The sequence below is a fragment of the Centruroides vittatus genome, unplaced genomic scaffold, assembly GCF_030686945.1.
Source record: "Centruroides vittatus isolate TY-2023 unplaced genomic scaffold, ASM3068694v2 scaffold_386, whole genome shotgun sequence".
Classification (NCBI taxonomy): domain Eukaryota; kingdom Metazoa; phylum Arthropoda; class Arachnida; order Scorpiones; family Buthidae; genus Centruroides; species Centruroides vittatus.
In genome coordinates this window covers 8,749,333-8,765,262 of record NW_027122706.1, presented here as the reverse complement: position 1 = coordinate 8,765,262, position 15,930 = coordinate 8,749,333, and the positions used below count along the sequence as shown (strand labels likewise).

The window sequence follows — 15,930 nt, the reverse complement described above, 5'->3', positions numbered from 1 at the left end:
GACTTTTGTCATATAACTGGGAACTAGGCTTTCTATATTTATATAAGGCGTTCTGAATCGGGAAAGTACACCCAGGATTTTTTTCATTGATGATCAATGAAATCGATATGTTGGTCCTCATCCCTCACCACCCAGTCGAATCGAACGGCCGGATGACCCCGAGTGATCAAGGTGGCAGCCTACCGCTCTGGGGACCAGGGATCAAATCCAAACGGTTCGAAAAAATCCCCAGGAATTTTTAGGGGGGTGATTCAACCAGATATGTCTGTCCCTCACCACGCAGCCGCCCCATTGTGGACCCGGCCGAATCCATAATGGGCTTGCTGAAAGAGGTCCTCTTAGTGCCCACAGGACAGAAAGAGTTAAAAACATTAAAAAAAATTCAGTCGAACCGTTTAAAAGACTCTCTTAGTATTTTCAGGGTGGAAAGAGTAAAACAGACAATAACAACAGGATAAGCATTTTTATCGGCAGAATTCACTTCTATTTTCTGTCTTTGAATCCATTTATCTATTTCGTAGACTATGGGTGTATGTACTTTTGTAATCAAACTGATCCAACATTACACTGATCGTTCAAATCGTGTATATAAACGAACTATAGAGATCTGATCAATCTCTATCCAAATATACAAACACCATTTAGGAGCAACTGGATCGCGATCAAAGTAATCCGAGTGGAGGGTAGAATTATTTGGATTCGATAAAAAACGATTTTTTTTTAAACTCTTTCCGCCCTGTAGGCACTAAGAGGGCCTCTTATAGACGGCCCATTATGGGTTCGGCCAGGCCCACAATGGGCGACCGGGTGGTGAGGGACGGGGCCCGACATATCCAAACGGACCACCCCCCGAAAAATTCCTGGAGATTATTCGACCCGTTCGGATTCGATCCCGGGTCCCCCAGAGCAGTAGGCTGCCACCTTGACCGCTCGGCCATCCGGCCATCTGATAAAAAACGATTAAAGATGGCGGCCTCCATGGTTAAAGTCAAGCTTATAATTGAGAGCAAAAAAATATGTTTAACTATCAAAATAAAAAATATTTAAAACTTATAAATGGTAAGTAAAAACATCATTATTAAAATATTCGATAAATTAAGATGAAAAAATTTTGCGCGATTGTACCGCAAGAATGCATGGCGTGCACTCTCTCATTTTGCCGTTTTGTGAGCAATTTCGTTCACAGAGTAATTATGATTCGAACATACTTGTATACTTGCCAACTAAAACACGACAGAAGCTATCTGTATCACGTGACAAAGATGATCTGATCTTACAGATCCATCCATCTGAAACAAAACGTATATGCACCCCATATTCTACAGAAAAAATTAAAATCTAATAAATTGATTTTTTAAACTAAATCATAAAATTTATTTCATATAATTACATTAGCAATATTTAATTAAATTTCAACATAAATTTAATTAAAAAATTTTTTATACAGTAGAGAGTCGGAAATCGGCATCAATTGGGGACTGGGGTTGTTCAGATTAGGGATTTGTTCCGATTACAGTCTATGTACGAAAAAATATATTAACCTGTCCGATGTTCAAATTTTTCTTCGTTGCGTGTCGCTTCGGGTATTAAAACTGTGTGTAGAATTTTCGTCGATTTTAAGCCTAACGAAAATTTTTATAATAATAATCGAGGCTATCGTATCGTTAAAATTATTTCTTTATTTTGTACAAACAAAATAAATATATTGAAGAATATAAAAAAACATGAAAATTATACTTTAGAAGTAAATTTAGTATCAAAAACGTTCGATTCAGCACGACACAGTCCGACTGAAAATCGTGCCGATTACCGGCCATTCCAATTACCGGGTGCCGATTTTCGACTCTCTACTGTATAATTAAAATATTTAGTTTAACAATTTTTTCCGATAGGTAGCGTATACGAATAGTTACGTCACGTTTTGTAATGGCTACTGACAGTGTTATGAATTGAACACGTGAAAATCGTAAATAAGCATGGTGCGGGAATTAACCATTGTCAGGTCATTGGCCCAGATTTATTGGCCGAAAGCGGCCATCAAACCAAAAGACCACTTAACAAGCCTGGAGAAGTTCATTATAAGGACAGGCCGCTTCCCGTAGAGAGTTGGCGCCGCCAGTCAGAGAGAAGGCGAACCAAGGCCAGAATCTCCATATAAACCGGACAGCGTTGCCAGATTTGGCTACTTTGCGTCAAATATGGCTACCCTTTTATTAGTTTGGCGTAAAAAATATCATTTGGCGCATCGGCTACTTTTTGGGCTTCATAAATTTGACTCGGCTACATTTTTGGCTATATATAATTTATAAATACATTATTTTAATAAAAATGCACTTTAAAATGGTGTTTCATCGATTTTTATTAATTAGAGACCCAAATAAAACAAATATTTTTGTTTTCCAAAAAATGTTTGTTTCTCTTTTTAGAAATATATAAATGAATTTATCTATTTCTAAGTAAAAATTGAAAGTGTCTGTAGAAGTAATTATTTAAAATATCCTCTTTTCTGATAGAGTTTTAATACTTATTACTATAAGTTAGACATGTTAATTCTTAAATAATAAAAGTAGAAAAAATAGTATTAAATTTCTTACAGTTATGTAATTTTAAAATTTACTGAGATTTCTTCATTAAACTAATATGTGCATTTTGGATATATCAATACCCTTCTCTAATTTAATTTTTTGTTTTTCTGTTCTAAATAATGTTCTGAAAGTAATTTTAACTTTTCCTTATGCTATTTTCGACAATAAATTTAATATCTATTTTTAATATTTTAATTTGTTTTTGTAGTCTACTTTCTGTACTGTAGGATGTAGGAATTCTTTATATATTATTATTAATGTTAGAATACGTATTGGCTTAATAAAGAAATCTTTGTCATTCGATCCTACTGATCTTTAGAACTAAGCAGACAAACACGAACAGTAACAAAAAACTTTATTAAAAAGGTGAGAACTGTCACCGACATCCTCGGCCAACATCCAGGCAAAAACCCGCGAACTTTCGCGCCTCTTTTTCTACCAGTTGCCAGCCAACATCTCGTTGGCAAATGTTGCCAGGCAGTGTTCGGGATCTCTGGCGCTGGAGTGGCGGCCACAAATCTATTAGTCAACTTTCAAATTAATTAAATAATTGTAATTTGAGAAATCCTTTGTAATAGTAAATGAATAACTATTAAGAATATTACATAGCAACAGTAATTTTTTATAGTCTGTCTTAGCAAGATCATTTTTTGCATAATTCGTTGCAATCTACTTTACAAATAAAATGAGTGTTCTGGATATAGTAAATTTCCGTGTGTGCATATATTTTGAGTCATGCGATCCTTATTTGCAATCAGTTTACAGGGCTGTAAATATGCCAAAAACGTTTATTGTGATTAAAGTTACTGCTGGAAAAGCACGAATGATGTGTTTTTTATTTTATTGTCAAATCTCGGGTTATTAAAAAGGAACGTTTTTGAGTTGGCTACTTTTGGCTACTTTTTTGAATATTTTTGACTACAAACACTAAAAACATCTGGCAACGCTGAAACCGGAGGAGGAGAAGAAAGAAAGAAAGAAAGAAAGAAATCGTAAATAATGAAAAGTTCATATTTTAATAATATTAAAACTTACAATCTAAGTTGTGGGAAGTCGCTCCCCGACGTAAGTATTTTACTAATCATTAAAATGTTCTTATACTTCAAAGTAAAATATGAAATTATTTTGTTAATTAGTCTAGAAGTGATTAAAGTCATTTATGTGTTACTAATTTATATTTTAAGGCTACTCACATTTTTCCCTTAAAATGATCTAGAGATTCTATTACTTTTTATCGATACAGTACAAATCCCTTCTTTACATATATATTCTAAAAACATAAAGACCTTAAAAATTATCTTGTAAAAAACTACTCTCATCACTTGAGCTACTACAATGTGTTTTCTGATGTCTTCCTCACTTTTTAATTCTGTTGATATTATTCACGTATTCAAATTAATGTTACTTATGGTAGTGAACATGGCGGCTCGTCTCTGAAACAGTGGGGATGCATGTTCTAACCTAACATATTCTTATAAATTACCATAATTATTGCTAACCAAATTATTAGAATAAGAGGTAATTTATTAGAATAGGTTAGGTTAGGTTGGAATGAGTGTCTCCACTGTTTCAGAGACGAGCTGCCATGTTTGCTACTATTAACTGAAAAAATTATTATCTGTCTATTTTTTCTTCAATTTTACGATGCGCTATTCATTTTTTGCTTAAAGCGTTCCGTTATTTTTAATTAATTATTGGTGCCGAATCGGCACTATGGCGCGCGTTATCGCGGATTTCAATTTTCAAATTTCCCGCCAGTCGTTGTTACTAAAAATAGCCGCAGCGGTGGCGCGCGCGCTTCTTTGTTTATAATCGCGTTATTTTAAAGTGAATTACTTCTAATAAACTGAAATTTGACCGGAAATAATTTAATTTCTTACAATGGTATTTTTTAATTATTTTTTAAAGTTTTATGACACCAACACAACATTTCCCTGAGTGGAAGAACACAATTAGAAAGTTAACACTATATGAACGTATTCATTTTTTATATTATCTATTTTTCTGTATTTTTTTTATTTTCTGGGTTAGGCATAAGGGCTTGCTTTCACGGATTTGCAAACAGGACCTTTTGGATAAAGTATCCAACAAATGAATGACATTTATTGATATATATATCAATAAAAGTTGTTCATTTGTTGGATACTGCATCCAAAAGGTCCTGTCTGCTAAATCAGTGAAAGAAACCCCGTATGCCTAACCTAGAAAATAAAAAAATTAACTTTTTTGCACACGCTAATTATAATTCTTGCAATACAAGATGTACATAAAGTTTTAGCATTGTATAATGTAAAATGTATAAACGAATAATAGAAATGAATATTTAAATGTATAAATAAATAATATATAATATAATTTTATTTGTATTACCAATTTATACTGTTTATCTTAATTATTATTTATATAACTCTTGTATTGAAAGTAGAATAGATGTAAGCAAGAGACGAGATAATTGACATCCAGGCGACACTTAACGCCTGGATGTCAATTATCTGGTCTCTTGCTTATTCAGAGATCGGCGTGAAGTCCACCATCGTTAGGATTATTATAGATCTAATAGAATAGATGTAAAAAACATTTTCGTGTAGTATAAACATTTTTTTTTCTATTATATTTTTGTTCCGTTTTTTTATTTTTTAAATACAGTCAGTAATTAATATATATTATTCCTATATAGATTTATTAATTATAATAAACATACACTATTTAATATTATATTAAAATAACACTCTTTAATTAACATCTGAAATGAAGAAGTAATTGAATCGAGTCCCATCGCCATCTTTAGTAACGCGCGACAGTAATTAATTGATTCTGAGCGCGTCGCGTTGCATCAATTTAAATAATTTATAAAAATTAAAATTATAAATATGTTTATAAAATAATTGACGATATCTGTTCGCAATAGTATTGTAAAACACACTGTACTTATAGTTCAGCATTTCTGATAAATTTTAATAAATATTTGAATTTTCGTATATTTTATATATAAAAATCGAAGAAAAAAACATAAATTTGTAAAACTTAATAAAAAAAATATCTGCAACTTCATAACACATATAAGTATGAGAATCCATCAAAAAAAGATAGTTAATAATAATTAAAATCGAGAAAAAAATAAAACTTTCAAGGTAAGGTAATTTCTGTGGTAAAATGTGAGGTAAGCGATCACGTGACGCCCGTCTCCCCATCTTCTAGTAACCAAAACGGACGAGGTTGAAATAAAAGCCTAATCACCAGTAGAACTAAAAACAAACATCGGCGCGTGCCTAGAGCAATAAACTTGAACGGGAGCGAAGATGAAACACGACACTTTGTAATTTATGCTAATTACCTTCTAATATTAAAAAATTAAAATCATCAATAAATTATGATGAAATTAAAACTTTTTTGACTGAATTCGATTACAAACATATTAGTAAACTGGATTAAAGTAAAAATACCCGTTTTCCGATGTTAAATTTTTATTAATTAATTTTTTAAATTGGTGCCGATTTGACCGAGCGCGCATGATTTCGATTTGACTGAGCGCGCGCGTGACAAAGGGTTAACCATAACATAAAATTTCAATTTATGGTTAATGTTATTTTTGGTAAGATTCTAGTTTCAAATGAGTGGGGGAGAACCCCTAATTGTAGACTTTCCGATCAAAAAAGTTTAATGAACCGTACTCCTACGGGTGACCCTTCACGAGATATAGCCCCCCCAAAATTGGATCATGCAAGATTGCGAGTTGCGTTGCTCTGCTAAGACTCGCATTTAAGTATCTAGCCACACGACTATCCATATGTCATATACTAAATTTTGTTTATTCCCCTGACACGGGGGTTTCTTCCCCTCATTCGGAGCTTGAATCTTACTTTATTTTTTGCATAATGTACTTTAATGTATAATGTATAATAAAACATTACTACAAAAGTTTGTGTTATTTTTCTTTCTTTTTATTCATTTAATACTCATCACTGAAATTCTGCTTAATTACTCTGCTATTGGTGATAAAAGGATACCACAAATAATACATTTTAAACTTATATTATCATTTATTCTTTTTTCTAGTTTTATTTTCATAATTTCTAGATGTTCAAACCATTTTCATTTATACATATTAGTTTCTTTTTCATTGGGCTGCAATTTGAAAAATTGTACACCTATAAATTCCTGCTGTCATCTGTCCGTCTGACTTTCCTTAATCTTGAGAATGGAGTTAGATAGATGAAAGACAAGACCAGATATGGAGACCTTATGGCAGAAGACCCGATTAACTATATACAAACTTCCAGTGCAAACTGGAAGTCATGTTGTTTCAATTCAAAAATTTTTCCCTGAAAGATGTTAGACAGATGATCGTCATGACTATAATTAATGGAAAAGTATGATGTACAGAGGCAAGTGAGGTGGAGAGCATATATTTTAAATTAAATAAACTAAAAATATGAATAAAAATTGCAGCCCGGCATTGTGATGATGTCACAATAAATAATTTCTTGTTTATTGAATCCTTCTTGATTTTTACATCGAGTGTGGTTTCAGTATTTGCTACTGTTAAATTTCTATTATAATATTTTATATTTTTTATATGTTTATTAAAGCTTGTTTTTAACCTTTTTTTTGTTTCCTCTATACGTGTGTGAATTTGTTTGCAATCATGTTCCAAACTGGGGTGTACTATAGATTACCACCTATGGAATTTCGGGACTTTGAGTATATATTTGAACTCAGACGACCGAGATGAGTTTAATGGTACCCTACTTTTGGGCCGGAGGCAAAAAATAAGAAAGTTATCATACTTTTTTTTGGCGATCACGCAATGATTGGGTGTTGTGTCTCTCTCTCTGCTAAGCCTATCATGTGTTTAACAGGCAGTCTGGCAAGTTGGCCATATATACCTTCAACAAAGGCAGATGTTGATCCACGAGCACACTGATCGTCTACAGTTCGAGTTAAGTCCTTTTTGCACACCCTCACGCTTGTTGACCTCGGGGCTACGGCTCCTTGGTCTTGCTATCGCTTGCAGTCAGCTAGTACTAGGAGCCAACTGTGCTATCACAATCGGGAGTCGCGATGCTTGAACAAAAGGGAAAAAAGGAACCGACGTTTGACTGTTTGTGCTCTTGATGGACTCCCCCTGGGAGGGGAGCCGCCGGCAGGCCGCCGATTGTTTAACATCACTAGTTATTGATTCACAGTAGTTCTTGAACAAAAGAAAAAAAGGAAGTGGCATTCGACTGTTTGTGCAATTTCTTGCCTTTCAGAGTGCATTTTTTTAATAGTTTGCAGACTTTACCACAAGATGGCAGCACTAGCAACTATGGTGCTGCTCTGCATGAAAGCATTAAAAAAGTATGATAACTTTCTTATTTTTCGTTTCTGGTCCAAAAGTAGGGTATCGTTCAACTAATCTCGGTCCCTCAGTTCAGATATATACCCAAAGTCCCGAAATTCCATAGGTGGTAACCTATAGTATCCCCAAAACTGTATAATACATTGTTTTTTCCGATGTTATTTACATTATTATTAACTGTAATATTCTTTTGCAATTTAGCTGTTCGATTTGATATTTATATTATTCTATATTATATTTTTTAAATACAGTGGAACCTCGTTTAACGAGCATAATTCATTCCAGAGTTTTACTCGTAATGCGAAACAGTTGTTAAGCAAAACAATTTTTCTCATAGAAATTAATGTATGAATAAAATGTGAGGCTCTGGATAGGTCCGAACCTCACTGAAATTTGCGTTAAAATCATTTCTTTTTAGAAAAAGATTATTTTTTTAGAGGAAAAAAAATAGAAGGTAAAAATAGTTTTTCTTAAAGAAAACGACGCAAACTTTTAAACAATAGAACAATAGGGAAACGTAGATCGTCTATCTCCGAGTGGGAATCGAATTAAACTTCGATTTTGACCTCTCCCGCGCCCCCGAAAGGTTTCGAATTGTCATCAGGTGACGAGAAGAGACCAATCGGAAAGCGGAATCGGAGGAAAACAGATAAAACCTGAGAATACAAGGACGCGAGGGCTTCTTCTCCCGAAAGTTCCAAGTGACGGATCTATTGTTGTGTGTGTGTCTGGTGCCCATCTTCGTCTCCGTCTCCCGACCTCGGATCGACATCTTTCCATCAACGGAAGTCGACCGCATCGTCCTGGAGTCGCGGAGTCGTCGAGGGAACTGGCCATTCGCGACCTAGGGACACTCCTTCAAAATGAGACTATATCGGAAAGGAGAGGAAGACCCAGAGACTGCTGCCGACCTAGAACTTCCAAGATCGCGGAAATCTTGTAAGCTTCTTTCGTGTCAAATAAACGGTTTCTTGTAACCGTAGAGTCTGTCTCAGTGCCGATCGCCCACATACGACCCTTCGCGACCGCTCGACCTTCTTGACATAGTCGGCACCCTGTCGGCAAACTCACACTGGTGTCAGGAGTGGGATTTTAAATGCAGAATTTGCACAAATTCAGCGGGCCCACACTATAGTTGAGGATGCCGACATCAAAATTTTGCCCCGAAATTGAGTTAAAGGTGGGTCGGAACGATAGATGCTGAGACAGACACTTCGGCGCGAACTCGCGAGTTAGTTAGCAGTTCTCTTTCATTGGCCTTGAGAGGAATGATACCTGCTTTCTTCGGTGAAAGTAAGCGTATTATGACTTCTTCGATCCCTTAAAAAAATATCGAGCTTAGCTGGATGATCCCGCAGAAATGCTTTAGTTAACCAAGCGCAAGCTCGCAGGTGCGACAATGATAGAATAAATAGGCTTGACCGAGCAACAAAACGCCACTATAAAATAGTGCCAGCAGCGGAAGTAGGCAAAATGTTCCGAGGTCAGTTTTTCAAAATATAAGTAAAAACATTAAACTGAGCGTCAGGATGCTTGGCACTGCTTCATTCACAAAAGCTCTAAAGGTAGCCATTAGGGAAGAAACGAGTGACTAGCAGAATGCACAGTTTTGTCAGGCGCGAAGCTGAAACGTCGGAGAATAACCTAAAGGATTCGGGAAGAGTGAAACTCCATAAGAAATCTGCGTTCGGTGCAAAGATGGGTCAAAATTTTAAACAGTTTAAAACTTTAGGAAAAATTGTTAGATAATCGAACATTGTCAGTACCGATAACTGGTGCGCAAAGATAATATTCAGAATAAACAAACAGGACAACCCATGGAACGAAGGAATAGCGAAGTAGGAAACGCACACCCCTATCCGAATTCGCTGCAATGCTTTTCACAACCTCATAACATGCAACCACTGTCGCCCGATTGGTACGGAGAAAAGGACGTCCCTCTGCCATCTCTAGTCGAGTGGAGATCGAGGCCAATGCGTTGCAGGTTCCGATTATAAATCCATCGTATTCATTGCGATATAGGCTAATTATTTCAGTAGATACTCTTTCATCAACCGCAGAATAGGCAAATCGAATCCGAAGTCGATCGAAATTTAGAACAGGCACTTTATGTAGAGGATTTTCTGACAGTATTAGCCCGGAAACAGGCCAATGCGACCGCAACTAGATGCTTAGCTTTTCTCAGTCCCAAGGTAGACGCAAAGCAAGCAGATTGTCAATTGCAAAAAAAAATATAGCAACTTTAACCTAAGGTCAAGATTATAAGCGATTACGGTATCCTACTCTCTATTTTCTATCGGTCCGGTTTTGCGAACTGTGAATGATGAACTTTCATTCTGGAGAGGAGAGATCATCATAAAAACAAAAGCGAATGTTAATTTTAATTGAATTCACGTTTTCTGAAAATAAAAATTGTCGCTGAAAAAAAATGTATGCAAAAAACGTGCTTAAATGTTAAAATTGTCGCGAATCGGAATTCAAGTCAATGTGAGCGTGGTGCATTTCGAAAGGGAGCCATAGTATTGTTTTTGTTTCGTGTAAACTGTTCTGTCCATCCCTTACGAAGCGCTCACGATTGAGCCTACTCTGGTCAAGGGAAGAGAGTCATGTCGGGAAAGCGACTTTTCTCCTTGGTCAACGCTTTTCCAAAATTTTTTCATACTTAGGATAGATGACAGAAAATTGTCACTTTGTCCGTCCTAGAGAGAATGAGGATTTGATCACTCTCGAGAAAACTTAACGATGATCTTCTATTTGATTTGCGCTCATCGGAAAACAATTTTGTCGTGATCAAAACATTGATGAAAACTTCTGTTATAGATTGAGTAATTTATATAGTCAAAATGTCAGAAAATTTTTTCCTTTTTTGCGTACATGATGATTGATCATACCTGTCACAGTCGAGACTGTGAATAGACTCTGACCAGATCAAACGGAAGTTACGGAACAACACTCTGAACTGCGTGACCTTGATTAGCGGTAATCTGCGTCGGAAAACCGATGATAGAGAACTGTCACTGGTTCAAGAGACTGACATCCGGAAGTTATGGCCGTAAAGACATTGGCAAGATCACAACTGCACACCGTCAATGCAGAATCTCCATGATCCTCTTTCAGTCCAGTACAAAAAAAAAAAAAAAAAAAAAAAAAATGGAAAAGATTCGACCCCCATGGTAAAGACGAAGTTTTTCAGAAAACTTGGAACGGAACTAGATGCATAGCTTCGAAAAGCACGTGTCTTCAACTTAGATCCAGAGAACTCCACGCTACACGTGCACCGGAAATGGCTATGAAGTTCCCAAGTTCCAATTCTGGTTGAGACAGGCGAATCAAACTAAACATTGAACCTGTTATCAGATTTCTGAATCAGATGTTCCGAAAAATTAGGAAGGGAACACGAATACATTCCATTCCCCCCCCTCCGTTTCAGACCATTTTCTGAAAATTTTGAGATTGTGTGAATTGCTCAGTCTGAAAACAAAAAAAAAAACTCACATGTTTTAGAAAATAGTTTGTCGATCATTTATGTTGTTAAAATATTATTCGATGACCGTGATTGTTATTTGATTATTTGTAACCAATCTTATAAACAGACATGTGATGTTACACAAACATTTCGATGAATTGTAAACGATATTCTATACCATTCAATAATGTATCGAAAAAAAAAACTTTGGTGTAACGCGAAACCGAACGCGCGCCAGAGAAGGCTTTCTCAGACAAGTATCGCTGTTACATCACTTGGAAACAAAGGGAGAAAGGACTGTCAGCTTTCAGAGCTGCCAGCTAAAATGTCGTTATTCCGTTACGACATTTTAAATTGGCGGGAAGCTCTGTGAGGCTCTGGATAGGTCCGAACTTCACTGAAATTTGCGTTAAAATCATTTCTTTTTAGAAAAAGATTATTTTTTTAGAGGAAAAAAAATAGAAGGTAAAAATAGTTTTTCTTAAAGAAAACGACGCAAACTTTTAAACAATAGAACAATAGGGAAACGTAGATCGTCTATCTCCGAGTGGGAATCGAATTAAACTTCGATTTTGACCTCTCCCGCGCCCCCGAAAGGTTTCGAATTGTCATCAGGTGACGAGAAGAGACCAATCGGAAAGCGGAATCGGAGGAAAACAGATAAAACCTGAGAATACAAGGACGCGAGGGCTTCTTCTCCCGAAAGTTCCAAGTGACGGATCTATTGTTGTGTGTGTGTCTGGTGCCCATCTTCGTCTCCGTCTCCCGACCTCGGATCGACATCTTTCCATCAACGGAAGTCGACCGCATCGTCCTGGAGTCGCGGAGTCGTCGAGGGAACTGGCCATTCGCGACCTAGGGACACTCCTTCAAAATGAGACTATATCGGAAAGGAGAGGAAGACCCAGAAACTGCTGCCGACCTAGAACTTCCAAGATCGCGGAAATCTTGTAAGCTTCTTTCGTGTCAAATAAACGGTTTCTTGTAACCGTAGAGTCTGTCTCAGTGCCGATCGCCCACATACGACCCTTCGCGACCGCTCGACCTTCTTGACATAGTCGGCACCCTGTCGGCAAACTCACAAAAATACGATAATGCATTCCATGCCAAATAAACGCTCAATGTTTTATGCATAACATTTATTTAAAAAAATTGTACAATATACATTGTTAAGGAGCATGAATCATCATCTTTTCTTCTTGTGCAGAATGAACCATCCTGGAATGAGAATTTGATTTGCAGAAACAAAAAAAAAAACACAGTCAATATGTTAGATAAACACTCCAAACAATATGCCAAATTCTTGGGTTATGTAAATGCTATAATTAAATATCAGAAATTAATTAATTTGACTAGAGGTAGGCAGTTATGTTTCCATCTCATATTAAATTTAATAATTAGCCTATAAATAGTTAATATTTAATTTAGACATTTCTAAAATTTAATTTGAAATTGGTCATTAAATTTAATGACCCAAGAATTTGGCATATCATTTGGCATGTTTATTATATAATGGACTTTGGTTGTTGATGTTTTTAAGTAATATCTGTGAACATAAGTTTGGAAAAATATATGATCACAAGCGACACTAAGATGCTAGCGGAACAAGTGCTAAACACAGACTGATGGAGCATGCCGCATGTGCACAATTTGGGACTTCCCTCTCCTCATCACTTGTTATGTGAAACATTGCTCGTTAAGCAAGGAAAATTTTTACAATTTGTTTTTCTTTTTATGTGAAATACTCATTATGCAAGGTGCTTGTTAAGCGAGTGTATGTCCACCGTATTCCTTTTATTTTTCAAACATTTTTGTTATATATTCTAATTTAATATATCCATTTTTTATTATCTTTATATTTTTTTATCTGAAATTGATTTAACTATTGTAATATTTTTTAAAATTACTATTTAAAAGAAACATTTTACATATTGTATATTTTGTTTTTTATCACTTTTATTTTTGTTATTAACATATCAAAAACATTTTTCTTTATATATAATTTTAAAACCTATTCACTTTCTAAAAATTTTTTAAAAACTTTCTCTTTAGAAAGTGAGTAGGTTTTAAAATTAAATTTTATTAAGTAACAAAAAAGCCAATTTTGTAGTACTTTATAAATCATATTCATAGATTAAAACAACCAAGGATCTCATATATCTTTAGAAATAGTCTCAGATAAAACCAATAAAAATGAGAATGTAATAATAAAAGAAAAAAATGTATATTTAATATATCAGGCATGGCCAAATGCGGCTCCAAGAGCCACATGTGGCTCTTTTTGAGTTACACGTGGCTCTTGCTGAGTGTTAATTTCTGTTTTTTATTATTATTTTTACAATTTTATTTTTATAATTTTGTGAAAATATGTTTATTAAAAAATTCAATATTTGCTTTATATTATATTTATATTATATAATAAAATTGCGCGCCTTACCATACTATCCGCTACAACAGTACAGAACTGCGACTCCCATGAATTTTGCAAAACCTACATTTCGGCTCCCACTGAACTCTTACTTGCCCACCCCTGTAATATATAGTCTTCTGTAAATGTGTGTATATTTATATACAATGTATTGGGTTGTTCGGAAAGTTCGTAGCGATTTTTGATAGCCGACAGTTGAGACACCGATTGACGCAAAAATGATTAGAATTGTACAAACCAATGAATATTACGATAAATGACCTTGAGACGCGTCCGTTACAAAAAAACCGTTAAGATTATTCAAATAGCGTTTAATTTGGCTCATTGCAAAAATGGATGCGAACAACGTGCATTATCGACACTTGTTTCTTTTCTTTTTTCGTAAACGCAAAAATGCTGTACAAACAGCAAAAAAGATATGTGATGTTTATGGTGGGAGTGCTGTATCAGAATCAACTGTTCGAAAGTGGTTTGCAAAATTTAAAACGGGTAATTTCAGCCTTGAAGATGCTCCTCGCTCAGGAAGACCTCCTGTTATTGAAGAGGACCAAATCAAAGCATTATTGGATGAAAACCCTCATTACACAACTCGAGAGATTGCAGACATAGTGAAGTCATCAAACAGTACTGTATTTGAACATCTAAAGAAGCTCGGATACGTGAATCGTTATGACATTTGGATACCTCACGACTTAACGGAAAAAAACTTACTGGATTGCATCTCCATTTGTGATTCTCTTGAAAGACGAAATGAACATGACCCTTTTCTGAAGCGTTTAGTGACAGGTGATGAAAAGTGGATCATTTATAACAACAACAGCCGAAAACGATCATGGGGTAAGAAAAATGAATCACCATTAAAAACTCCAAAGGCCGGTCTTCATCCAAAGAAGGTCATGCTCACTGTCTGGTGGGATTGGAAAGGAATCCTGTACTATGAGCTGCTTCCACAGAATCAAACAATTGATTCTGATAAGTGTTGTTCCCAATTGGATAAGTTGAACATGGCAATTAAAGAAAAACGTCCGGAACTGGCCAATAGAAAAGGCATTGTGTTTCACCAAGATAATGCCAGACCTCACACGTCTTTACGAACACGCCAAAAATTATTGGAACTAGGCTAGGATGTTTTACCCCACCCCCCTTACTCACCCGACCTTGCCCCGTCAGACTACCATTTGTTCCGTTCTCTACAAAATTCCCTTCATGATAAAAACTTTGATACTTTGGAAGCTTGCAAAAACCACGTGGATCAGTTTTTCGCGGAAAAAACTGGAAAGTTCTACGAAGAGGGTATCATGAAGCTGCCCCATAGATGGCAACACGTCATTAAAAACAATGGCGCATACATAATGGAATAAAAGTATATTTTTAGTATTAAAACAATTTCTTTTATTTCTCTTAAAAATCGCTACGAACTTTCCGAACAACCCAATAGTAAAATCAAAAATTTTTTATATGGATGAATTATAATTATGGTCTTTCATTTTCAAAAATGTGATGTAGTTGTAAAAGAACTTGTAACCCTAAATGCATCTACTTTAAACTGAAGCGAGACATAACTGTCTGTGAGACATATTTAATAAAAGTAAAAACTTCCCAAAAGATTTGATAAGTCCTCAGACCAGAAACTGATATAATGATAGATTTTAAAAGGACAAGAAGCAAATTATTATCAATATGGTGTTTGTTTTTTTTATTTTTAACTTTGCCTTATGGGCACTAAAGCCTAGTACACATAAGCTGAAATGGTTGATAACAAATATCAACAGAAACCTAAGCTAAAAATAGCCATTCTGTTGTCTGTCACATCGAATGTACAGTCAAACCTGTTTTTATGCGCTCTTTTTATGTGCGATTTTTATTTGTGCGATTTTTTTAATGCGAATTTTTAATTTGTGCGGTATAGTTGGCGACTAGTCTCGTGCGATTCGTCATGTCTTACGTTGACTTATTATAGCTAAATAAACTTATTATAGCATAAATGCACTTATTATAGTAATATTATTGCAGGAATATGCGAAAAATGAAATAATTTACTTTTTAAGTCAACAAAACACCACCTGGACAAAAATATGTAAAACAGACGATAGACCAGACGATGCAGTCA

The 15,930-nt window shown here is 35.3% G+C and overlaps 1 protein-coding gene across 1 annotated transcript in view; it reads left to right on the top strand.

The window, feature by feature from the left end:
- Positions 1-1,899: 1,899 nt before the first annotated feature.
- The window catches only part of LOC136988854 (nucleolar protein 10-like), a 38,614-nt gene continuing 24,583 nt past the window's right edge, over positions 1,900-15,930 (top strand). The window contains exons 1-2 of the mRNA XM_067286846.1: positions 1,900-1,957; positions 3,569-3,650. Coding sequence (XP_067142947.1) covers positions 3,585-3,650 — 66 coding nt within the window. The 5' untranslated portion in view covers positions 1,900-1,957; positions 3,569-3,584. The remainder of the gene's footprint in view (positions 1,958-3,568; positions 3,651-15,930) is intronic.